General features: G+C 41.9%; 1 protein-coding gene across 1 annotated transcript in view; it reads right to left on the bottom strand.

Annotated features, from left to right (window-relative positions):
• Window positions 1-25302, bottom strand: part of LOC116710846 (potassium voltage-gated channel subfamily KQT member 1-like) — a 185066-nt gene that overhangs the window by 145061 nt on the left and 14703 nt on the right. The window contains exons 9-12 of the mRNA XM_032550111.1: window positions 23195-23360; window positions 19770-19796; window positions 16218-16271; window positions 15882-15999 (exon numbers count right to left, since the gene is read on the bottom strand). Of these exons, the coding sequence (XP_032406002.1) occupies window positions 15882-15999; window positions 16218-16271; window positions 19770-19796; window positions 23195-23360 (365 nt within the window). The remainder of the gene's footprint in view (window positions 1-15881; window positions 16000-16217; window positions 16272-19769; window positions 19797-23194; window positions 23361-25302) is intronic.

Here is a 25302-nt window from a genome sequence, read left to right as displayed (position 1 = left end):
GTTTGCATGTTCTTCCTGTGCATGTGTGGGTTTTCTCCGGGTACTCCGGCTTCCTCCCACAGTCCAAAAACATGACTGTTAGGTAAATTCTCCCTAGGTGTGTGCGTGCATGGTTGTGTATTCTGTCTGTTTCTGTGTTGCCCTGCAACAGACTGGCGACCTGTCCAGGGTGAACCCCGCCTCTCGCCCGGAACGTTAGCTGGAGATAAGCACCAGCACCTCCCGACCCCTCTAAGGGACAAGGGTGTAAGAAAATGGATGGATGTATTTTATTGGCTCCTTTCTGGATTATCGGTCTAGTCCATACAAAGTTAAATTAAAGTCCTACTGTTGCAGAAACAGTTGACTCTTTTAAAATCCAGAATGAAAAAATTACTGTTCGCCATGAAGGTCAGAGAATGTTATTTGTTTGTTCCATTTCTTAAATTTTACTATCATTTTAGTTGATCATTTTCAGTATTTCTATTCCTGTTTTTCCTCTGTGATTGCTGCAGCCCAAAATTGCTGATTTCTGCTGCCCCTTCTGCAAAACATGGCAGTCAAAGTTGCAAACTTTCTAAAGCTTTATTTTTGCCATTACGCAGTCTTAGAAAAAAGTTGGAACTGCTGCACGCAGCCTTCCCTTTCCTCCTCTTTTCCTCATCTAGTTGTAATCACTCTGTACCCGAGAACACCCTGCATCATCGTCCTGCTGCTGGACTTTAGTCTAAAGTCTCGTCTCTGACTCTTTGCGCTTCCTATTGTGACAGTGGAGATTTATTTTAAATATGTGGGAAACAACAGTGAGCACAACCTCTGTACACAAATGAAAGAGGGGTTTTGGGGTTTACTCCAGGCATTAACTAACTAGCAAGACGTAAAACAGGTAACACCACATTAGTATTCGTGTTAGCAAGCTTAATATGTTGAAGCTAGATATTCCAAATCAAAGCTAAAGGCCTTTTGACTTGACCTTTAGTGAATATTTCCACTAGCCTACTTAACATCTAATTAAAATCTACATTATTTCATCGTCTTTGATTTTGTACTTTTCCAAACTGAGCCAAACAAATCCATTCGTTCAGTCTCAGTTCTGCTTGAAATGCAACAATATTGCTAGTCATACCATTACCAGTAACGCCGCTCTGTTTTTAAAGCCTCTGTGTGGTTGATTCATTTGGGATGAATGGGAATTTTCAACTGTTTGCGCCACCGACTGACATCTGCTGATCATTTATATTAGCTTATCTACTACAGTGACCAAAAACAAACACTAAATGGTCAACCGAAAGCCTTCTGAATAGGAAAACTCAATAGTCATGCGAGTTCACAGGACGGTCTCGGATCAGAATCCTACAACGCTGGATTGACGAACGATTCACAGAGGTGAAAATATAAGAAAATAAAGCCAAACATATGCCGTTTCCCGGATGAATTTTTTTGACAGACATGGAGTGGCACTGTCAGCATATGCGCTGGTTTTCAGTGGTTTAGGCTGGAAGGCCCTGCTGACGTTACCACACACTTTCTTCCTCATTTCTCTAAGTGGCTTTGATGAAAAATAATAAGGCTCAGGAAATACAGCTGACCCAGTATAAATAGACCAATATGGGCTGAAGAGAATGACTAAGCAGGTTATTAGTCATCTCTGCTTGTTGGTTGTGAACTGCAGGCTATATTTGGATTTCACTCTAACTGCACGAACAATGAGTAGCCGACTCCTCTTTTAATAAAATAACCTTCTGGCTGCCCTTTCACCTTCTATCAAGCAGAGAAACTCAAAAGTCCGTTTCTCTCTTTACCTCGGCACGGCTACGACGCGACGAGTTCAACTGGAGTTCCAGATCAGTGCCGAAACAGCGCTTCTGTGGTTGCCTTTTTTTTTCTAGGCAAGACAAAGCGAGTCAAATTCCTGCGCATTCTGCGGTGCAGCTGCAGATGTGTGGGGAAGCGGTGGCTGTCGACTGTAAGACGTGCAAAGTGCGACGGGGCTCGGCGACGCTCCTGCGATACAAGACGTCAGAGCAAGTAGGGCGCTGATGGGTTGGTTTTTTTCTTTTCTTTTTTTTTTTTCCCCCACAGTGGTCAGCGAGATAAAGAAAAACTCTTGAGCGATTAAATTTCAATTGAAAATAGGAACCGTCTTTCAGAGAAATCTCATTCAGTCTCTTGCAAGGAAGGAAGTTAAAAAAAACCCAGTTGATTCTGAGAAAAGCCTGCTGAGGTCTGCCCATATCTGTGGTGAGGTACAGTAGCTTCTTTTAATTGGTGATGTTTACTGGAAAATGCAAGTTCAGAAATTGGTTTAAAAGGAACCTTTCAGTACAGACCAAAAACAAAATACGTATTCAGACACATTTTGAATTGAAAAGACCCACTGCGTCTGTAGAAAGACCTAAATACCAGTAGCATGTCGTGGTTCCGAGTACAGTGCCATGCAGAAATTTTGACATCCACAATTTGTCACATGTTTGAGTTTCCACCAATTCAAAGATGGTGGAAAGAGGACACACGAGCTTCAAAATCTGAAAATCCGTACAGCTAACAGCTTGATGGGTACGTTTCTACCAGCTTTTTATATAAACAGGAGGGGATGTGACATGCTGAATCATTTCCCACGATTCAGACTTCATAAAAATATTAAACAAATCTGACGTCCGTCGGCCTCCGTTTTGTAACTACGCGGGACGTTCTGATGTGACCATGCAGCTGGTACTGGAATGTGCTCAAAGCACCGTAATACAGAGGGAAGTAGACAAATAAAAGCGAGAGAGATTCAACAGGTCTTTGTTGAACGCAAACATTTGGACTCGGTCGGTGTCTCACCGAATGCCGGGGGAAGGCCGAGCTTGACGCCAGCCTCACTGGGTGCAACGTTCACAAGATGAAGATTGAGCACTTCAGGAAACGCCGTAGACGGAGCCGAGCTACGGACGAGCCCAGCAGCGCCTTACCCTCTGGTGCAGAGCTCTGTGCAGCGTGCTGGGTGATCGGTCAGACATCTGTCGACGTATTTTCCTCAGAAATGAACTCGGTCGGCAATGTTGATATTTCGCTTCGACTAGTCTGCTTCCACTATCTGTTCTTTGTATGTACAGGGGACATGAGTACTTTTAAGAAATCGTTATTACATGTGGTGAGGAGTTCTGTACATGTTTTGCTATTCTTCACTTAATATCTGCAAAGATTGATGACTAAAAACTTCTGGATTGAAATTGCAACCTTATTGACAGCAGAGGAAGCTGTGTGGAAAAACGTGTGGTGTGCTTTCTCTGTGCGAGCGCTTCGTAGAAGCAAAACAAAAGATTCAGGGAGAGAATAACATCTAAGCATGGAATGATATTTATTTTTTTTTTATGTTAAATGACATCGTAAAAAATATTCCCACCCCTAATAGATAAACTTGTTGTCCCTAATTCTTCTTTGCAGTAGAGCTCAAACTCAGTCAGAATGGATGGCGTGTGTCTGTGAACATCAATTTTAAGGTGCTGCCACATGTTCGCGCTCGGCTTTAGTTCTGTGCTTTGACTGGACCATTCATGAAGACGCTTTGATCTGAACTATTCCACTGCAGCTTTGTCTGAATGCTGAGGGTTGATTTCCTGTACAAACTTGAATCTCAGTTCCTGTTTAAAGTCTTTTTCAGCCTCAAACGGGATGTTTTCCCCAAGTTTTACCTCGCATGCATCTGCCCCATCAACCCTGATCAGCTTTTCTGTCACTGCTAAAACCAAAAACATTCCCACAGCATGATGCCGCCACCACCGCCATGTGCCACACGTTTTGCAAGCAAGCCAGAAGATTCAGTTTTGGTCTCATCTGACCAGAATACCTTTTCCGAGTATTGTTGTTTTCTTTTCCCCAACTGTGTGGAGTGCCAAACTACAAGTTGTCTTGTTGACAGATTTTCCTCCAGACCACAATACAAACGAAAAATGTCTTTTAAACACTGCCACCCAAACATGAGTGGGTACATTCTGAAAAAGAAGTAAGGTGAAGTATTTAAGCCGCTGCGGGATCTCCAGACGTAGAAAGGGGCTCATTTACACAGGTGGGGCAGCCACTTACCCAGGGTGGGCTCGGAGTGAGGAAGACACACGCGCGCACACACACCCCCGCAAACACGTATCATGATATAAGTTCCTCTTTGGTGGGACCGGATGTCACAGCTCCCCTTTTCGCTAACCCCTTCTCCTGTGCAGCAGGTCGACGCCCTGCTCCGCCGTACCTCCCTGCTTCTGCTCGCAAGAGAGCAGAAACCACAGAGCACCGGCAGACGAGCTTCATCAATAAGCCCTCTATTCTCGCCACGCTCCGGAACAGTGGGCTCCCTGACGGAGCTCCAGCACCTGGACGCGGGCGCGTCAAGAGGCCCGGGCGTCTGCGAGCGCCGCTCCTCGAAAAAACTGCCACACCTGAATAAACCCCTCGAACAAACCACATCAAATGGCGGGAGGGAACCTGCGAGGCTCAGATCTGTGGGGAGTCCAGCCCAAAAACCCCCCCCCCCAAAAAAACACACACGGTCGGGCCGGGAGGGCCATGAAAGGCGAAAGAATCGGTTGTGCAAACAGGCCGCTCAGGTGCCGGATTACTGCTTTCATTAACAGGAGAGGAGAAGAAGAAACTGAGTCGTGTACAGGAGATCGGGGAGGAGAGTATGGAGCAAAACCATCGAGGATATTTATACAGGTGCTTCCAATGGAAGCCGAGAGGGCAGCACCGCTGTAACAGAGCAGCATCTATAGCAAGTCGAAGGATTTGGTTGAGCCCTTTTAATTTTGCAGTATTTAAAAACAGATCTGCCAGGATAAAAGAGTACAGAAAGGTCTGCTGTGTTAAATACAAAGTGACTGAGGCGACCAGACTTTAAGGGCCGTTTGCAACAAGCGACATAAAAATACACATAATAAAACGTCATCATGATCTTCATCACATGTTCTCATTCATTTCAATCGCTGACTCTAATTGTGCAAACTAGAATTACGAAAATAAATTTGTTAATTAACAGAAACTCAGCAATTTTGGAAAAACTTGTTTTTTGCTAAAAAAGGTTTTTGAATGAGGTGGTTTTTCGATTGGATCGCAATTAGTGTATTAATTTGCGGTACACTATGAAAGTGTACCGCAAAGGAAACACAGTTTCCTTTTTTTTACTTTTTTCACATCACGCAGGTCAACCACCGGATAATCGGATTATCTGCCATAATCCGAGAGCACACGTTTTTTTGTCTGAAGGCAAGATGTCATGTCTTTCATCTCAAAACTTTTAATACTTGTGCTTACATTTTCAGTTTGAAAACAGGACTTCAGGTCTTTCTTCTCAAAACTTGTAATGCCTGTACTCAAAAGTACTTCTGCTCTCTTTCTCCCTTTCTCTGTGCTTTCTCAATCCTTTCACCTCTCGCTCAAAACTCGTCTCTGCTCGGATCAAATCACTGCTCTCTTCCGAATCATTTTCTGCTCACGATTGGAACAGAGAAATACTGTCACCTGGCAACCTCTCCCCCAATAGAATGCAAGAGTTTCCTACTACTGGCAGAAAAGACAAAGACGACGACAGGCAGTGGTAGGAGGACAATGGCGCGGCTTGTATTTTAATCACTCATAACAAGCAGGCAGGTTCAGACGTGTCAGAGGTCGATGAGTGTGAGAATTTTAATGGAAACAAAAACAGAAATGTAGCTAAATTGCGAGCAGTTCAAAAACCGACTCTGGCCCACTCTCCTTGGCAGAACTGTTTCAGTTCAACCGCAGCAGAAGGTTTTCCATCGTGGACAGACTGCTTGAGGTTACACCGTAACATCTCCTTTGAATAGTGTGACGAGGCTTTGACTAGACCAGAACCCTCATTAAAATTGTTCAGTCATTCTGTCATGGACTTCAGAATTTTCTGGTAGCAAGAAAAAAATGTATGTATTTATGGTTCCACCAAATACAGCAAATCGTCCAGGTTTGCCCAAAATCATCACCGTACCCCCACTACCATGTCTGTCTTAACGTAAGGTGTTTTTCTTAAATTGGGTGTTAATTTTCTGCCATATGTGACGTAACACAAATTTTCAAAAGAAGTTAATTTTGGTCTAAAGAGTCCACAAACTTTTCCAAAAGTTATAAATGGTTTTTGGTAAATGTGAGGCGGCTCACTGTGCTGATGATTCATGATCACTGACTCTAACTGAGGTAAGCGACGCCTGCAGGGTTGTAGAAGTTTGTCTGGTTTTGTTTGTGACCTCCTGGACGAGTCATAGATGTGATTTAACCCTTTCCAGTCCTGCCTTATTTTTTTCACCTGACCTTGAGTTTCTTTAAATCAAGGAATAATGTATTGCTTTTCCAGATGTTTCGGCCCACTGGTCCTGTTTGAGTGATTTCTGAAGTCTGGATTTGCTGCAGATTTCTTCTAATTTTTAAACCTTTCAATTTTTCTTTACAGGGCAATAACCTTTTTTGTTTTACTAATGTGGGATATGTGTGGGTTTTTTTGTTTTTTTTTAACTTTAACTTCCCATGAAAGAATCTTTTTGCTTGTCGCTCTCCCAGAGGATGTGTGTAATTCAAACAAAATAATATATTGTGAAAAAGATGCTTGATATAGTCCGGTTTTCTCTTTTGCAGCAAAGTGAGAGAGAGGGAAGTAACATGGACTAATAGAAACATAAAAAAACAGAAATAATAAAATATTTCCAATAGGATAGGACTTTGGAACTATTTTATGAACAAAAAAATGCTAAAGCATCGAAAGCAACATCTGTGTAATAATTTGACGGATTGTTATTTAGAAAGCAATTTAATTTAATGAAGGTCGTTCGGAAGTCACCTTCGTTTATCAATACACATGGTTGCAACTGGACGAAAATTTCCCTGAGCTATACCAAGACTTGACTTCCATTCATAGGAACCCTAATAGTTTAATTTTCTCTAATTCTACTGGGTAATTACTTTAAATGACTATTTAACCTCAGCGTCACAGAGCTGCAGCCCATTAAGGCAAACATGATTAAAATTAAAATGAGCCAGCAGCACAGTAGAAGGAATAATAAATTATGAAGGCTGCTAAGAAAAACACTAATTGTCATTACATTAGTTCTGCAAGTGAATAATTGTTAACAGCACTCCAGTAATCAACCCAGAGACTTTTGTTTTTTCTTCTTTTCCTAAATCCGTCTCTGCCCCGGGCAGAGAAAAAGAGCAGGGATGATGTCACTGAGAGACTCCATGATTCATGTTGTGAAAACAGCAATTTCCTGAGTTATTTTTACTTCCCCGTTATCTCTGTTTTTAATTTGCCTTTGTGGTGGTGCAAGTCTTTATGAAGGGTTCATCAAAACAGATGCCAGGGACGAAGATGTTACCGTGTATTTCGAATGTGCGCTCCTATACTCACACGTAAGCTCTGTTCGTTACAATCAGTGCAAAGGAATCGACGTTTTGTACTGAATCGACGTCGGATCCCACCAAACACTCGGGGTTATGAATCCAGCTCTGTGTTTGTCTATTTTTCGCTCACTGCAGCTGTGAATGCCGGTCAGGCCGGCCTCGTTCAGGAGTACTTATTCATGCTGACTTTGGACTGGCGCCTGAAGCACTGCACACCAGGATGCTTACCAAACCAGCATGCATGCGCGACGGGTTCACTTCAGCCCATTAGTCTGCGCACCCTGGGCTCGTCTTTGCTCGTGCTGACGGAGCCAGAAGTGCTGCTGAGACGAACCAAAGCCGCTGCAGCAAATGTGGCGGCTGCAGCGCCTCGCAGGATTATTCAGACCTCCTTAAATTTTCCCACATTTTGTCTAGTTACGACCACAAACTTTAATGGATTTTATTGGGGTTTTACGTTGACACGCCAACACGAAGTAGCGCATAATTCTTAAGTGGAAGGAGAAGAACACTCTGCTTTAAAAATGTGCAACATTAGAAATCCAGCATTTGAAATCAGCCACTCTTCACTCTCATTTTATTGTTGTTAATTATGTCGATTTTTTTTCTTTTTGCTTTTCTTTTTTTGTTTGTGTGCAGCATGGGAAAGGTGGGAAGAGTAAATAGGGAAGGTGGGTTAGTCAGGCTTGGGAAACCTGAAAGAAGAAGACTGGTGTAGATTTTTACCGTCTAGCAGCACAAAAACTCGAAACATGTTGTAATCGGAGCCTAGTCAAAGTCCAGACTTAGCTTCGATTGAGAATATGTGAAAGGTTTTCAAAAATATATCTTAACAAGAAGAATGAGTAAAAGTCTCAGTGTCGATTTGCAGAAATCGCAGTGGACGGTATAGTTAGAGGGCTAAGTTAAAATACATTTTCAAATTTTTATTTTTATCTTTTTGTTTTTACATTTGTATACCACTTTCCTCCCAATTCACAACAAATCACTGTTTTTGTGTTGGCATATCACAGAAAATCCCAATAAAATTAAATGAATACTTAATTTTTGTCAGCTCTACATATACTTTTCCCATTGTTGTGTTCAATATGCGATCATCTGAAAAAGATTAAATGACTGAACACAAAGTAGCCCAGCTACATTCATTTAGTGAATATAACAGGATGTAATCACATGCAAATTTTCCTTTTTCCTTCTTATTCTGGGAACATTTCCCAGATTTGTATGGCACGTAGTTGCAAAGCCTGTGACAATTTGGCAATGAAAAACATTTTGAAATTCAATCCACGCTTTTTGATCTTCAAATGAAAGTGACCTACAGCGGCGCATTAACACCGTCTTGATTTAAAACCTGCGACGCCTCTTTAACGCAGTCAGGACTTGGATTTTGTCAGGACATTGAGCTGTCTGTTGAGATTTTTTCTTGCTTGCTTCACGTCCTTGATCACGTTTGCACCTGCTGTGTTCGTGGCTAAAGAGAAGACAGCTGCAATCTGTCACAAAAGTAGGTGCAAATTGCTCCCATGTGTTGGAGCTGATGGGCGTGTTTGCATCTGCACGTATTTAGCGCAATCTGCATCATAAATCTTGCGCAGAAACACAGCAGATAGCAGGGGATGGCAGTATGCAAACTGGCTTGCTTGACGAATCAAAACAGAGCAGACCCATGCCGTCTTTGGTAAGCTACATGAGCGAGGCTAGAAAAGGTTATTTTCTTTAACAATTCTACATCTTCGTCATGTAAGAACCTCCTTTTTTTTTTTTTGGCTGCAGGCCCAAAAACCTCTTGTTTTGAATCCATTTGTCTTTATCAAATATATTTGCAGTATATTGGAATAAATACAAAAATACCAAAGAGTAGATTACTAAATATTTAGCGACGACATAACTTCTGTTACTTGAACTTCTGGACTATAAAGTTGGGATGAAAATGGGCGAGGAAGGAGGAGGAAGAGGTTAGACTTGGGGTAAGTTCTTTCGAAATCATTCGCCAATGTGACAACATTCACGGTTTACAAAAAAAGACCCCGATTACAGCTGCTTCCTTTGACCGAATGCTGTTAAAATCCGTCCATGCCATTAGCGTTCGATTTCAGCGTTCAAGACAAGCATTCCGCCACAAACACAAAGTCAGTTTGCTCAAAACGTTCGACAAAGGATGCCAGTTGTTCAGTGGAGAGCCTCCGTCTCAAAGGAGAGCGGCCATGATGCATGTGTGTCCGCCTGGAAAGACTCCCGCGGTGTAGCAGTGGCTTTTCTTTGTTTGTGTCCTGCTACCCTGAGAGAGGGGGAGCTAATTAAGAGAGGAGCCTGCAGGTGGAACATGCTGGTTTTTATGGGTCCCGGAGGACACGCAAAGGAGCAAAGGGCCAAAGAGGCTGACCACACCCAGCAGGAGACAAAGGGGGCGACCGCCTCGGGTCACAAGACGACACCCGTTACTGACCCGCTGCAGCAAGACACTGTAATTAAGCAGGAGAGGAGGGTTTGGATGGCAGGGGTGTACTGGTACAAAGTACTGGACGGTTCAAAAGACGGGATTTTAACAGTGTTTTAGGTTAAGCTAAGATTCGCTTCTCTTTTTTTTCCTGTTTTCACAAAAACTGCCATGAGAAGAATAAAAAATTTTTTTAAAAAAGATTAGACATTGGTATGTGAACATTAGTGTCAAAAGACCTGAACATTTACTGAGGTGACGTAGTTTTCACTTATCTGAATATTGCAGCAAATATGCATCTAATTCTAAAGTGGCTCCGATTAAAAATATATATGTTTCATTGAGGAGGAGCCTCACCTGGCATCATGGAAAAATAATAATGATAAAATAATTGATATTGCTATTTTTCATTTCGCTTAACCAATTCTGATAAGTTTTTGTTCAAAATCGCTGAATTTTCGCATTTTCCCATTCAAATGCTGGGAAGCGAAGCTGGTGAGGCAGCAGTGAGCTGAGCCTCACCTGGGATTGATCAACCTCTCTAACTGCACTGGCTGCCATTCTATGAGAGCAAGTTCCTCCTGTCTGTACGTCGCCAATAAAATGGTTAAAAAACATTCAATGTATGAACTGATTTTCCATAATTTAGCTTATGTATATAATGTACAGTGTTTTTGTCACCAACTGTGTGTGTAACGTGTTTCGTGTGCTGAGGAGCGATCAGAAACCAGAGAACAGAATCGAGGTGAGGCAGGCAGTTCTCTTGCCTCATGGCAGGGGGCGCTCATGATCCCAGACATTGTGACTAAACAACTGCAGAGTAAGAGACAGTACCAGCGAGCTAGCCATAGAGCTAGCCAAGTGCAGCGATATATTTATAGTTTTCTCCTCTTACCACAGCAATCACTTAATAATCGCAAAATAAACACTAAGCCTAAAACCATATTACTGCAACAGACTGAATGTTCTGCTCTTTGTGTGGGAACTATGAGTGGTTTTGTTTTTGTGGCGTTGTTGTTAGTTGCTATGGCAACGAGCCTGCGCGTGGCTGCGCTGATACAGAGAACGAGAAAGATTTGGTTTTGAGTTGTACTTCAACGGTTTTTCCCTTTGATTAGATAACCACTAATGCTAACCATTAGCGGTTAGCATTTCACTGTATATTTTACCAATCATTCACATCCTGTCTGTCGATGTTTTTGCCACATAGATGGTTTTAAGGGGGCCAGGGTTTATACAAAACAGCATTTTGTTTGAATTTTACTAGGTCAGCAACAAAAGTAGCAACTCAAAAGTTGGCTAAAAACTTTATTTTACCAAAAAAAAAAAATTTATTAGGGTAGGGTTAGGGTTGCTGTAATATCTTTATGTTAAATAGACACAAGAGAATCCATGAAGCAGAGAGTAAAACAGCAAGAGACAAAAAAAAGGGAATAAAGTAGGAGCAAAGAACACAAACTGCAATCAGCTAAACAAGGCCTTCCTCTGTTTACGGCCAGAGATGTGTGTTGGAAATATTTACTCACACTCCAACAATGTTGATGTCAATAAACCTCGAAATCTTAAAAACTGACATCGTCAAAGTTCTGCATAAGCATACACACGCTGCATCAAACCAAACAAAACACCAAACCATTTAGTTCTCACACACTCTGATGTATGCACACAATCAGGGGAAATCAGTGCTTGTCTGAACCGGACCAAGATCAACCCTCATTTGCGCAGGAGTAGGTAAACAAACGGTGAAGGAAGTGTTTATAATGGGGAAAAAAAGGGAAGTACTATGTTGACAACTATGTACTCTGTGTTTTTGTTATGTGTCTCTATGTGTTTTTCTTCTTTTTTTAAAAATTCACATATTTTATAAAATTCAATAAATCTAAGCAAGATGATTCAAAATAAACGAGGAGGCAAGTAATGGAGACTTATTCTCTCAGGGGAAGATAAGCATACTTATGTGTGTGTTTTGGGTTTCGGGGGTGGGGGGCGGGAGGGTGAAATCAAAGTTTGCATGTGGACGCTACCCAGCCCTACTTCCTCAGAAGCCCAGAGACATCACAGCCAGCTGTATGGATGTTTCTCTTGCTTGTGGGCTAACTCACACACATTCAAGTTTCTTCTTTTTTTTATTATGGAGGACTGGGGTGGGGGTGAGGGGCGGCATCTTCACCGAAGCCAAACAAACTGTGGAATGTTCCGGCTTGTGTTTCTGTCACGGACAAATTAAAGTGACAGAGATGCCAGCGGTGTAGTCCAAAGTCTGCTTTGAACACGCAGAAACATAAACCCAGGATGGCATCGACTTGTGTCAAATTTACATTGCAGATGGAAGGTGTGGATGAAACCCCGGGACGTTTTTTTGAATATAAAATAACAGGAAAGCGATATGGAGTGTGTGCATGCAAGGAGCCTCAGGCAGCATGGGTGGATCCGGGAGCTGTCTGCAGAGATCCAGATAAAGATGCCAAATAACAACGTTGTCCTTAGTGGCGTGACACCGAGGGCAAAACAAACAAACTGTTATGGGAGTGCCCAGGGAGGCCTAAATCACAGGCTTTTGAGTTTGGGGGATCAATAGCCCGGCAAAGCATACAAATATACATTGCCTGTCTATTTAGCCGTAGGAATCTGTATATTTTCCCTAATAAAAGCCAAACGACATCAGAAGAATCAAGTCTTCATACTGGAACAAGTTCATGAAAATCTTTTCAACCCCCAAACTCAAAACCCTACACGTACCCCTGGGATATAATTACATTCAAAGGAGTAAGGAGCAGTAGTTAAACATTCCCTTTCAAAATGGCCACACCTTTAACAAGCGGATCATAAATCTTTCTTCATCTTGCTTATGATTTGTTTTACATAAACAGAAGTGAGACCAACGCACCCACATAAGTTGTGCAAGCAGTCACAGAAGACATGTTAAGAGAGATTGTCAACAATGCCAAACGTGGCACAGCAGAATAGACGAGGCTTATGATCGTACAGTGACAGTGCAATTTTTGTAATCTAGAAAGTCCAGTTATGACATTTTGAGTCTTGAATGTGTGCTGTGGTATCTGACATCAGGATGTTAGCAGCTGCTCGTTTAAGCTAGCGAGGTGAAGGTTCTGGTAAGGGACTGGTTTGTCCAGCACACCCCACAAATGCTTGACTTGTTTGAGATCTGGGAAGTCTGGACTACAAGTTTCCTTAAAAGGGTCTAAATGGTTTCCAACAATGCTAAAGTAAGTGGTAAGTATCAACGTAGCATCCATGTAGATGGCAAAGCGTCCCTGCAGAATGTTGCCTGAACCATCACAGTGCCTATACCTAATACAAAATGGGCTTCGTCAGACCATGACACATCTAAATGTTTCATAGACGTTTGGGAAGTGACCGACGGTCATTTGATGGCAAAGATTCAATGTGTAAGTTTTTCTACTAGGAGGAGAACAAGAGAAGGACAAGAGACAACCAATGTTGGTAAAGCCCAGTACAGTACCTTGAAGAATTTAACTGATGTGTGGAAAAGGAGTCCTGAACCAATGCCATGGAGGGGCAGGTCAACCGACTGCAAGACAGAGAAAAGGCATCTTCCCACTCATGACTGCTTTACATTATGCTTGGTTTTGTTAGTTATTTTATTAGTTTGGTTAAGGCTTTGGTATTAGTCTCTTTACCATGTAAAGTAGACATTTTGTTAGAATGTATGGGACACTAACGATTGACGCGGAGGATGTTACTCAGTATGTCACTGTCGTTTTTATTAGTCCTGAAGGATTAGTTGAAACTGCATTACAAAGCAGTTAGAGCGATAAAGAATGAGTTACAGATTTGAAAGCAGGTTCAAGAGGCTATCAGAGGGTTTGGAGCTGTAGAGCAAATAATACTAAACAACAAACATCAATGCAGAGATCCGAGTGAAGGAATCAGCATTCACAAACAATAACAAAAGGCAAATAAAACCGTATTTGGTTGGTTCTCTGCCGATGTAGTGTGGTCATAGTGGTTACATTGTTGAACGAAAGGTTTATCCTGTAGTTATGTTGCAGTACAAATGGCCCCCAGGATGAACAAATGGCATCAAAAATACAACAACTGCAGACAATAAAAGTGAGCTTTTTTTCAAAATCATACAATGCAAGTACTTTTAAATGTATTCATTGTAATTTAAATAATAAAGCAATTTAGACATTTGAAAAAACACAAATTAGAAATGTGTTCAATGTCTGTTCCTGTAAAGTTTAAATGTTTCATGAGGTCTCTAATTTTCCACAAGAAGGTACTACAGCTCTCTTTTTACCTGTATTTTTTCTCCTTTTTTCAGCCAAACTATTTTTAGGTTGCACAATAAGCCAATTAATTGTTTTTGGCAGCTTTTACTGTAAAAAATATTTAAAGTTTAAATATTTTTTAAATTTTACAACAGCATTCACAACAGGCTCCGTTAGCTGCAGAGCAACAGAGAGCAAGAGAGGGGGATGATGAGCAGCGCAACACAGAGGTTGATTGACAACGCTAAGACACACCCCCTGGCTCTGATTGGTTATCTCTAGTTAGAACTGGGAGCACTGGGAAAGCTTGATTTTTTCAGATCACCTGTCTCGTACCATACTGTCACAACACACCGGCAGTTTCAACAAATATTTAAAAAGAAAAAAACAATTATTTAAAGAGCCTGTGCAAACCAAGACTGCTCACAAAAAAATGCTTCTTTCAGGACCATGAGAGTCCAAATGAGGGGACAGGAAAGGTGTCAGACTGAATTTCACACCTGTTCAAGAAAAGTTTAAAAGCTGTCCTAACAATTAGATACACTATAATACAATATGTAGCAAGAATAAGGCTACACGTACAGTCAGATTTATCAAACATTGGATAAAAAGAGCACATGAAAAAATGTAAGTTCTTTAGAAACAAAGTCTATAAATCACACTGCTTGTGCAACACAGAGTGAAAGCATATTTATATTTTAGTTGGTCTAAAATATATATTAAAAAAATTAAACATTTACATTTGTCTTTATATTTGAAAAAAGGCTCAGTTTTTGTATGCTCGGTCTGCAGCGTTGTATTATTTCTTGAAAAAACAGTGACTGCGTAGTTGCATGCAAAAATATTGTGGATGAAAAAACACCTGCATGCAACTTTTCTCTACAACAAATGTGACAAATCTGCCGATTTGTGTTCGACCTGGTCCATTCGTCCCTTCGCTATTTTCATACGACAGTTTCTGTCTTATTAAACTTATGAAAAAGGTGCACCTTTTTTTTTAAGGTGCACACCAAAAAAAACCCAGAGATCTGCCATTGAACGTTTCCTGTCTGTCAACACCTTATCAGTGTTTGGTTGGTTATAAACAAAAAGTCTGATGGACTGGAAGTGTCTTACGTTAAGGTAATGGTCTACAGAGAATACACACAATTGTCAGTCATGCTAGCCATGCAGACTAATCACACGAATCATGCTTTTTGCTAATATATGATACAAAACACTGTGCATACATTTTTCAATGAATCTTTAAGGAAAACGGAGCATTTCTTGTCACATTTTCTTTCCACAATGTTGAAGTTCTGGTGTCAAAACCTCGGAAAAGATGGATGATTAGTGAATGACTGAGACTTAGTCAACAAAGCAGTCAGCATGCGACGACACAGGAAGCCAACCACATCAAATTATGCAGAGGTTCACCTAAGTGAAACCCATTTGAATGACCAGGTCAGTGGGAGGAAGGGCGAGCATCAGCATTCATTCTGCATTCACACGGCAAACAACAATGAGTTCAGTGAGGGCATGTGATGACAAGCCATCTGTACCATAACATGTTCTACAACCCATTCACCGTTTCCCTCAAGAATGAAGGGATAATCCCCTTCACAGCCCTCTGTACCTGATATGGCCTTGGCCCCTCGAGAGTCTCTTTAACCCTCAAGAGACTTCAACAAAACAGCTTCATTTGGAAAGCAGCTAAAGTGGCTCTCCGCTCTGACAAAGGAGCTCCAGGCACTACGACCAGGAGGGAAATCAGACTAAAATGAATCAGATAATGGAGATCAGCAGAGGGTGATGCTTTGGGAAGGGGGTGAGGCTGGGGGTGAACTTACTGGTTCTTGTTGGTGACCACCGGCAAGGGAATATCCTCACTCATGTCATCTAGGTCATCGGTTAGGCTGTTGGCGCGGGAGATGTCTATGGACGTGCTTTTATTGCCACTCCCCTTTACTGTAAGGGACAAAGACACGAGATAAAGTTACCAGTCGGAACGTAGCCAGGAAAGTGTTTACAAGGTTGAAACAGCGTCACTAGCCCAGGTGGTCAAGTTGCTGGATAAAGACGACTTGTGCGTTGCAATGAATATAAATGAAGTATCAAAAGGAACTGAGATGTTAGTTGTAATATAAATAAGAGAACTGGAATAGGGCAGATAAACAGAAGAGTACCTGGGGAAGCAGGGCAGCTCAGAGTGAAAGATGACCAAGAGTGGTGAGGAGGGCCTAAAAGTGAGGAACACATAAAGGAAGAAAAGTCAATTAGAAAATAGGCCCCAAAACTATCAAAAGCCTTCACACAAATGTAAGACTTTTTCACATTTTGTCACATTACAACCACCAACTTCAATGTTTTTTACTGGGATGTTGTGACAGATCAAACACACAGCCGTATTTAAGAGCAGTTAGAAATACATGTTTTTCATATTTGTCCACTAAAACTTTGGTCCATTCTCCTTTGAGAAACAGCACAAGCTCAGTCCGATTTGATGAAAAGTGTGAATACTTATTTTCACAGACTCTCAACTGGATTTATATCGCGGCCTTGAATAAACAAGTCCAACACGTCGATACTCTTTGATCCAAACAATTTAATCGTTGTTGTTGCTGTAATTTTAGGGTCAAGGTCAATTCCGGCCACAGTATCAAGTCTTTGGCAGTCTCTAGAAAGGTTTTATTCCAGAATTTATGGGGAATTTACCCCATAAATTTACCTTAACGTCGTCATATGTTTGGATCAACTGTTTGGTTTGTGCTGAAGTAAAACATTCCCACACAGCATGACGCTGCCACCACCTAGTTGCATATTGGGCACAGTGAGTTCAGGATGAGTGTTGATTTTCCACAACATAAGAAATTATGCCTGCGGGTCAAAGGGCGCAAGAAAACATTTTCCAAATGTGTCCATGTGTTCAAGACTTCTTCTCCTGGTGAAAGAAAGCTAGTGCATCTTGTCATCATTTCATTAAGGGGCTGTGTTATGAGTTTTCCAGGCACACGGTGCTTGAGTTGTTAAAAAAAATGCAATATAAATGCCAAAAATGGCTTGAAAGAAATTTTACTTTGATGTCTTGAAATTGGGCATCTGTCTCTTTAAGGAACTCTGGCTCCTTCTGAAACTCCGCCTTCTGGAAGTCATCAACATGGCTCCTCTATTAACCCCTGTCTTTCTCATCATTTCAGTGAGAAGTAGCTCCTTAATGAACTCAGGAGATGCACAGTCCCACCAGCTCTTTGCTAATTGCTGCTAGCTAGTCTGCAGGACCCGAGTGGAAAGTCGCAGGGAAGGGCTGTTCTGTGAGGCAGAAGCTGAGTGGGTTGGACCTGCAACTCAGAGTAGGAGCTATGCCTTGAAGGCGGAGCCAGGTCCGCCTAGGCGTTTTGCACAGCTGAATGGTTGCCACTGGAAATTAAAGGATTTCTCAAACATGCAAGAAAGAATCAAAGTAACACTCCAGGTACGTTTTTGATGAAGGAGTAACATTGTAACACGATGAAAAGCTAAAAAAGAGTAAATTTTACATGGTACTGGCCCTTTAAGGCCACATTTATGAGGTACTCAACAAAACAGCAGCTGCAGCTCCCCCAGAGTTAGCATTTTTTGGCAATGTTCTATAAAACACATTCAAGGCCATAGAACTGCTTGATTTATACCGAGATTAAATTATTCTCTGATTCGTTTAGGCGTTTTAGGGTAAAGGAGGGTTGGATGTAAATACACACCACACTTTTCAGATTTTCATTTGTAAAAGCAAACAAAAAACATAACTCATATCCTCCATCTCCTCTACGATAAATCACTGTACGTTAGTGTATGACAGAAGATAGGAATCACGTTAGACATTCACATTTGTGTTGCGATAAAAAGTGAAAAGTTCAGGTTTATTCAGAGAAGTCTGGACCCGACACAGCCAGAGAGAGAGAGAGAGAGGAACTGAAGAGCTCCACTTCAGCAGTGCAGCTGGCTGGCCGACTGGGGCGGCTAAAAACAACAGCAAAGAACAACATGTGTAGCCGGGTCTTGACCTGCAGCCAGACTGTCAGCAGAGTTTGACGTGTCTCTCCTCCAAAGCACCAAGCCTCCATTGTGATGAAGAATGGCGAGGCAAATCTGTGTCCAAGTACAGAATGACCGTTCCAATTCAAGTAAAAGCCTTTCAAAGCCACTTGTGTTCCATCATCCGCTTTGCCCGACAATGTCAAATGTGGAGGTGGAAACGGGCAATGAGAGCGGAAGTGGAAGTAAGAGAATAGGTAGAATATCCAAATATAACCAGAGCTGCATTCAGGGATCGTTTTATGTGGTTGTGAATTTGTTTCAGTCTTAAAACGACTGGAATTTGATAAGTGGCTGATTTGACCGTCCAGTGAAAGAAAAACAAGGAGAAGAAAAATGATAAGGAGATAGAGAAACTGCGCTGCGTTGAGTTATTCTCTCAGACAGGGGGAGCTGGTCTGAGCCAGATAGATAAGTGGAACGGCTAAAATCAGACAATGAGCCGCTCATTTCTAACCACTGCAGCTCTACAATGGCAGTTTATCAACTCTACATCTCCCCTCGCTCCCCACCTCTCTACCTTTCTCTAGCGTCCCAGCCTGTGTGTGCTCCGTTTCCCCGAGGACTTGGTCCATATCTAGCCACGCAAGTCCCGTCGCTCACCCATTCTCTTGGCAGGGCACCGAGTAAAGAAAACAGGCCGGGTCAACTCAGGACCAGCGCTTGAGAGTGTCTCTGTTTGGCTCTGGTTTGGTCCGGTTGAGGACAAAGACTCAGCCAGCCAGCAAGTCTAATTGAAATACAGTCTGGGCCATATTAAAGGGACAGGCTGGCTAATGATTAACAAACGGGTTTTTAATAGTAAATAGAAGTACTTAGTGAAGTGGATCCTTGTCCAACAGTGAAAAATACTTTTGTGTCACTTGTACAAGTTGTGTGTCTGCTTTAACTTGAAAAGAAGTAGCAGAGAGAAGACGTAAATAAGAACCTGAAGGCCGGGTTACCTAGAGCATCAACTTGATGCAAGCAGTCACGCAAAACATGCGGTCGCCTTGCAAAACTATTCAGACCCCACAGGAATTTTGTTTTCTTTCACAAATTAAAAAGTTTTGCCTTTTACAGCAATTACAACTGCAAGCATTTTAAGGTGGGTCTCCATCAACTTTTTCAGATATAAACAGTCAACTGCGCAAAACTATTGGTTGGTTGTTTCTCGGATATGAGAACACTCTTCTTGCTTCTTTTTTTTTTTTTTATCCGTAGTTTGTTTTGCAGGGATAGACAAAAAAAAAAAATCCCATAAAGACAATTTAATGTCTGCATCACTGCATTGGCCTTTCTAGCTAAGGATCTTTTTGGAGAGTCGTGTCGTTCTTTTTCCATTTCAGACGATCATCCTTGACCCGTCTGCTGTTTTCCTTCGTCTTCACAATGCTGTGTGTTTGCCAATATTCACAAACAAGCCTCTGAGGCCCTCACAAAACATCTGGATTTATGAGATATAAACTATACACAGCTGGCTAAGTGTCTTTATTTAGTTGCTAATTGCATATGCATGGCACGCACGTCAGATTTGCAATAGGAAATGTAAAGATTGCGTATCGTTTTGGCAAATTTTACATGAATTCTATCAGAATACAGTGAAGCTAAAGGGGTAGAAATACTTTTGCAAGGCACTGAGCTTTGTAGCAAATGTGTCTCATTTAATGGTTGGTCAAAGAACTCACCTGTTTTCCTGAACATCCTGGTAATCCCTGCAAAAAACGGCAAATATAAGGAAGACATAACAAGGTCTGAGAAAAGATAAATCTCCTTTAAAAAAAATGATTAGTCACCTTCCTACTCAGTTAAATTTGCATGCAATTGTTTAAAAAAATAATTTGTTAGCGCCATGTACCATGTTTAAAAACTATTTTAGATTCAGTGATATATTCATTGATGTATCTGACACAAACCCCATGTTCAACTCGTACATTATAATTACAGACTGCAGGCTGCAGACTATGGCGTCTTCCCCTCAATTTGTCACCTTCGCTTCTTTACTGATGACCGTGGAGTATTTGTTACACGAACACGAGAAATTCCCAATACATAAAGACAGGATGTTATGTGCTGTCTAGGCGGTTTGACATCTCTTGAATTTCATTGCTTCTTTCCCATGCAACCGCGCCGTCTGCTCATTTTCCAAGATCCACCCAATTAAGCAGAAAACTTAAGCTCTTCCTGGTGTTGGTAGCTGCTCTCCTAGTGATGGTTTGCCTTTTTGTCAGGTTTATGTCACTGCAGCTCTTTTTATGACGGCGCGCTTTGACAGGAAAAACTCATAAACTCTGTTTATTAACCTGGAATCTGGGTCAGTTAATTTGCTTGGGATGGCTTTTAACACAGGAAGCCACGCCACCTCCCCCAACGAGCCCCCGCCATCCGCCGTACAATTGTCTGCATGTACATTTTAAATCATCCCGAAATTAGACACACACAGATCAAACTGTTGATTTAATACTCTTTGATCAATCTTTGCCATGTGTGCTGTCATAAACACATCGGCTTTGATGTGACTGCTTTGGTAAACTGTAAACGGGATTACAAGAAATTCCCACTTGTAACTTTGACAAGCTGGGATTTTAAAGTAGTCTCCATTTAAGCCTGATGAGTGTCTGTGGCCAGCGAGGGGTGGTGGGATGAGGGGGACAAAAACCGTAAAGAGCTTGTAACTATGACCTCTAATCACCACTGAAGCAGTAATGGTTTCCATGTGGCTTAAGGGAGGCACCTGGTAGCCATCTTGGCTCCGAATGGAGGACAGGGTCTCTGTTTACTGCGTGAAAATGAGGAGCCATCCCATAACAGCTTCTCCCATCATAACGTAAAACACTACAGACAGGCTCAAAGTGCTCTCCATGTCTGTTTTCTCGCTCTCCACTGGTGAGAAACCAACTCAATCCATTATCGTTACTCTTTTACCGCCAGCAACTCTATTTCTAAGCCTTTGTTCCGACTCCGCCAAAGACATAAACACACAGTAGCGGTAAAAAGATTGGACACACCTACCTATTCATTCAAAATGAATAGGTGTGTGCGAGGTTTTTCAAACATAATTTCGACAACACAAAAGCACAACCTGTGTGCAAGGCATTTCTGAAGTGCCATAAAAACATGCCATTCACAATGAGGCTGTTTTGAACACCAAATTCCCCTCAGAGAGTAACAAATTTATTGTGTTTTTGCTGAGATCATGGATTCCCAAGGCCGCTGAGGTATCATGACGTCATTTAATGTCTAAATGTGCTTTACAGAAGTACCCACTGAACTTGTCGTTTTACCATCACAAACCTGAACTAACAAAAAGTAGTGTAAGGTCGTGTCGTGGATGAAAAAATGTTCAAAGGGTTTGGTGCGGATTTACATCCAACCCCCTTTAATCTGATATCCCTCAGTAAACTCTTGTGCAACTAATTGCTTTTGGAGGTTATCCAATTAGTAAATATAGTCCACCTGTGTGTAGTTTAATCGTATCACACATACAGCTGTTCACTGAAAAACTCAGAGGTTTGCTACAGGACATTTTTCAGCAGCCAGAGTCATTTTTGGAGGTAACTATTAACCCAGACACTGCACCTTTCCGTGGATGCTCTAATGCCTCCAAACAAATTAAGAAGTGTATTTTCTGTGACATACTCATTGGTTGCAGTTTTATTAATTAGAAATTAAACCAAAACAACAACAAAAAAAACTAAAAGAGGAAGCCCAGACCTCAGTCAAGCAGGGGATTGAGGTGTCTGCTTAGTATCTCAGGATGTTTTGTTCCTATGCTGGACCCCATAACAGATGGGTCAGAATTTCGTCTCTGCTCTTTGCTGATGATCTGGTTCTGTTGGCTTCTTCAGGTTGTGATCTACAGCTTTCGCTGGACCGATTTGATGATGAGGAGGATCAGTGCCTCAGCGCCATGATCTTGAGCTGGAAAAGGGTAGAGTGCCTTCTCCGGGTTGGGGAAGAGGTGCTGCCCCAAATGGAGAAGTTTAAGTGTCTTAAGGTCTTGTTGACGAATGAGGGAAAATATTAAGGTTCAGTGTCTGCAGCGACGTAGGTGGTGTACCGGTCTGTCATGGTAAAGAGAGAACTGAGACAAAAAGCAAAGCTCTTGATTTATCGGTTGATCTACGTTGCTATGGTCACAAGTTCTGTCTAATAACCAAAAGAATGAGACTGCAGATACAGGCGCCCAAAATGAGCTTCCGCCGCATGATGTCTGGGCTCTTCCTTAGAGCTGGAGTGTGAAGCTCGGTCATCGGGGAGGGACTCGAGAGTTGAGCCGCTGCTTCTCCATGTTGAGAGGAGCCAGTTGAGGTGGTCCAGGCATCGGGTTGGTTAGGATATCTCCTGGACGCCTTCCTGGTGGGGCGTTGTGGGTACATCCTGGGTACAGGAGACCCAGAGGACGACCCAGGAACTATGTTTGTAGGTTGGCCTGGGAACGCCTTGGGATTCCCCCGGAGGAGCTGGAATGAGTGTCTGTGGAGAGGGAAGTCTGGGCCTCCCTACTGCCACCCTCATGACCCGACTCCAGATGAGCGGAAGTCAATGGATGGATGGATTTTGAAAATCATGTAACATTTTCCTTTCCATTGTTTAATTGCGCACTACTTTGCGTTGGATACAAAATCCCATCAAAATACATGGAAGCTGGCAGCTGTAACGTGACACGATGTGATAAAGGTCGAGGGTTATATGGTGAATACCTCTGCATTCATTCAGCAAAGCTTTGTTTCACCCGTGTTAAATCAGCAAAGCTAATAGCACTGCCGTATGAGTTCCTGTTTCAAAACACTCTCCGAGAATCGTTTCGAGGTGTCAAGTTTAAAAAACAAATCTCTTGTCAAGAGATCCAGAGGGACTGGGTTTAATCAAGCGGCAATAAAGTGGGATTTGGTGCTCTCATGCGTAATCTTGGCAAGTTCATGCGCTTGGACTGATGGAAGAACTGCAATTTAAAAAAGGTTAGCAGGCTTCCTTTGAAACAGCTGCCAGAGTGAAAGGAGCTCAGTCAGAGCATGTTACAAGTAAGCATTTGATACGAGTTTGTAGCTGAAACTGTACAGCAAAGTGATATGAGAGTAAAGATTTATTTTTTTTCCCAGTAGAGCATTACCTTCAGCTGTCCCCCTTGGCTCTTTGATGTAAAACGAGACGTCCTTCTTTTCCACCGAGTCGTCAATGTGATCATAGGTGATTTGAGGGATCGACACGGCCCTCTCTGAGGCAACACCCAAAGATCCGGTTCCTTTGGTCTTCAGCCGTCTTTTAGTCCCCTTTTTCTGACAGAAAGAGGAAACATCAGGTCACCGCTGTCATTATGATTAAACTGTAAATAACCTATTTATCATAACAGTGTAATAAATCCAAGAGAGTTAACAGTAAAAAAAAAAAAAAACAGCAGTTCCAAGATGAGGTCATGTTTGACGTTTTAATGATTTTCCCTGACTTTCTTCTCTTATTAGAGAGACATCCACGTCATTGCAGACACTGAACTGATCTCGCTTGTGAACAGCAACAGATGGGTCATTAACACTCTCACATGAAATCTATTTCTGGTTTGAAGGAGCGTAAAATTCAAGTCAAGTAGTTTTACACTCAAAATGATCAGCAGAACAGCTGCGAAAGGTTGACTGAGGAGAAAGACATAGAAGTTGTACATTTCTGGAACAGTTGGCAGCGCTGTTGCCTTGCAGCAAGAAGGTCGTGGGTTCAAATCCTGAGCTGCGGATGCATGTTCTCCCTGTGGGTACATGGTTTCTCCCTGGAAACTCCGGCTTCCTTCCACAGCCGAAAAACCTGACAGATGGATGGATGGATGGGTTTCTAGTCACCAAACTGTACCTCACCCTTCAAGGTTTCAGCCTTGGAGAATCTGTTCAGCTTTCAGGTTTTTGTCCTGAAAGCAAAATCTCAACGCCATTCAATCACAAGTTATTACTGCCCCCAAAATATTTTAATAGATAATCAAGAACTTTATTAGGTAGCGATATAAACTTAGCTGAACAGTCGTAATGGTTAGAACAATACTGCTTAGAAAGGTGTACTACATGATACTGTTTTGTCTTGGGTACTCTGTGCAAGTGTAAGGCCGTAATTGGCACAGAGAGGAAGACTAAGAAATTGAAAAGCTGAGTGTCGGACAAAAGTTTTGCACTTTCATACACTTTAACGGAACCTTAAGAAACTCAAAATACTTTTATTCAAGTAATGGCGTTGATTCGAAAGCGTTGAATCTTCTGTAAAATTGCTGGCTACAACTTTCCAAAAACACTGACTATGTAGCCACACAGACGTATGAAGGGCCGAAAGCCTGAAAAGGCTCCTACCTCTCCTCTGTTGGCCGGATTATGGATATATCTTAGATTTTTAATGAGTTTTAATAACTCACCGCGTGAACATTTCTTATTTAATGGAAACACAGGAATTGCAAAATTGTGTTTTTTCAACGACAGGAGAATATCGACAACGTTTTGCGCACGTTTGTAAAGGAAGAGCAGATAGTGTGTTGCATAGCAGCCGTTAATGAGACAGGCAAGAACTTTCTTTTCAAGTTAAAGCTAAAAGTAATCCGATAATAAAAACAATAATAAAATGACACTAGGTAGAAAACATAACTATTTATTCACAATAGTGATATGAAGGATTCTTCAATTTCGCCAATGAATGAACACCAGATAACTTTCTCTCAGCGTTTTTCTTTTTTTCTACAAATATGCAGAACATCTGACTTCTTCAGCAAACACGCTTATTGGAGTTTTCACTGCTTTTATTCACTTCACGTATTTTCTCCTTGTTTCACACAAGCCGCCAAATCAAGGGAGAACAAGAGGACAGCAGCTGATGTGATGGTCTATTGGACTGAGATCTGGTACCCGTTGAGGACAACTGAGACCTGTGAACTGACTGCCGTGCCGCTTTGTGACATGGAGATGCATCCTGGTGGAAGTGGCCATCAAAAGATGGATGCTCTGTGATCTGCAGCAATATCTAGACAGTTTGCTGCGGCCCAAAAAGTGCCAAGAAATACCTTCCATAGTGTTACATCACCACCAGCCTGAACCGTTACTACAAGTCAAGATGGACCCGTGTTTTTGTGTTTTTTATTTTTCCGGAGTGGCGTTCCGCCGTCGTTCCCCGTTTGCTGTCAAAGCTGGTGTCCAACAGCCCATTAAAAAGCACAGTCCATTTGATTTGGATCTTTTGCAGGTGTTTGGAAAAGTG

This window comes from Xiphophorus hellerii, chromosome 2 (assembly GCF_003331165.1).
Source record: "Xiphophorus hellerii strain 12219 chromosome 2, Xiphophorus_hellerii-4.1, whole genome shotgun sequence".
Classification (NCBI taxonomy): Eukaryota; Metazoa; Chordata; class Actinopteri; order Cyprinodontiformes; family Poeciliidae; genus Xiphophorus; species Xiphophorus hellerii.
This window is presented reverse-complemented; position numbering and strand designations above follow the sequence as displayed.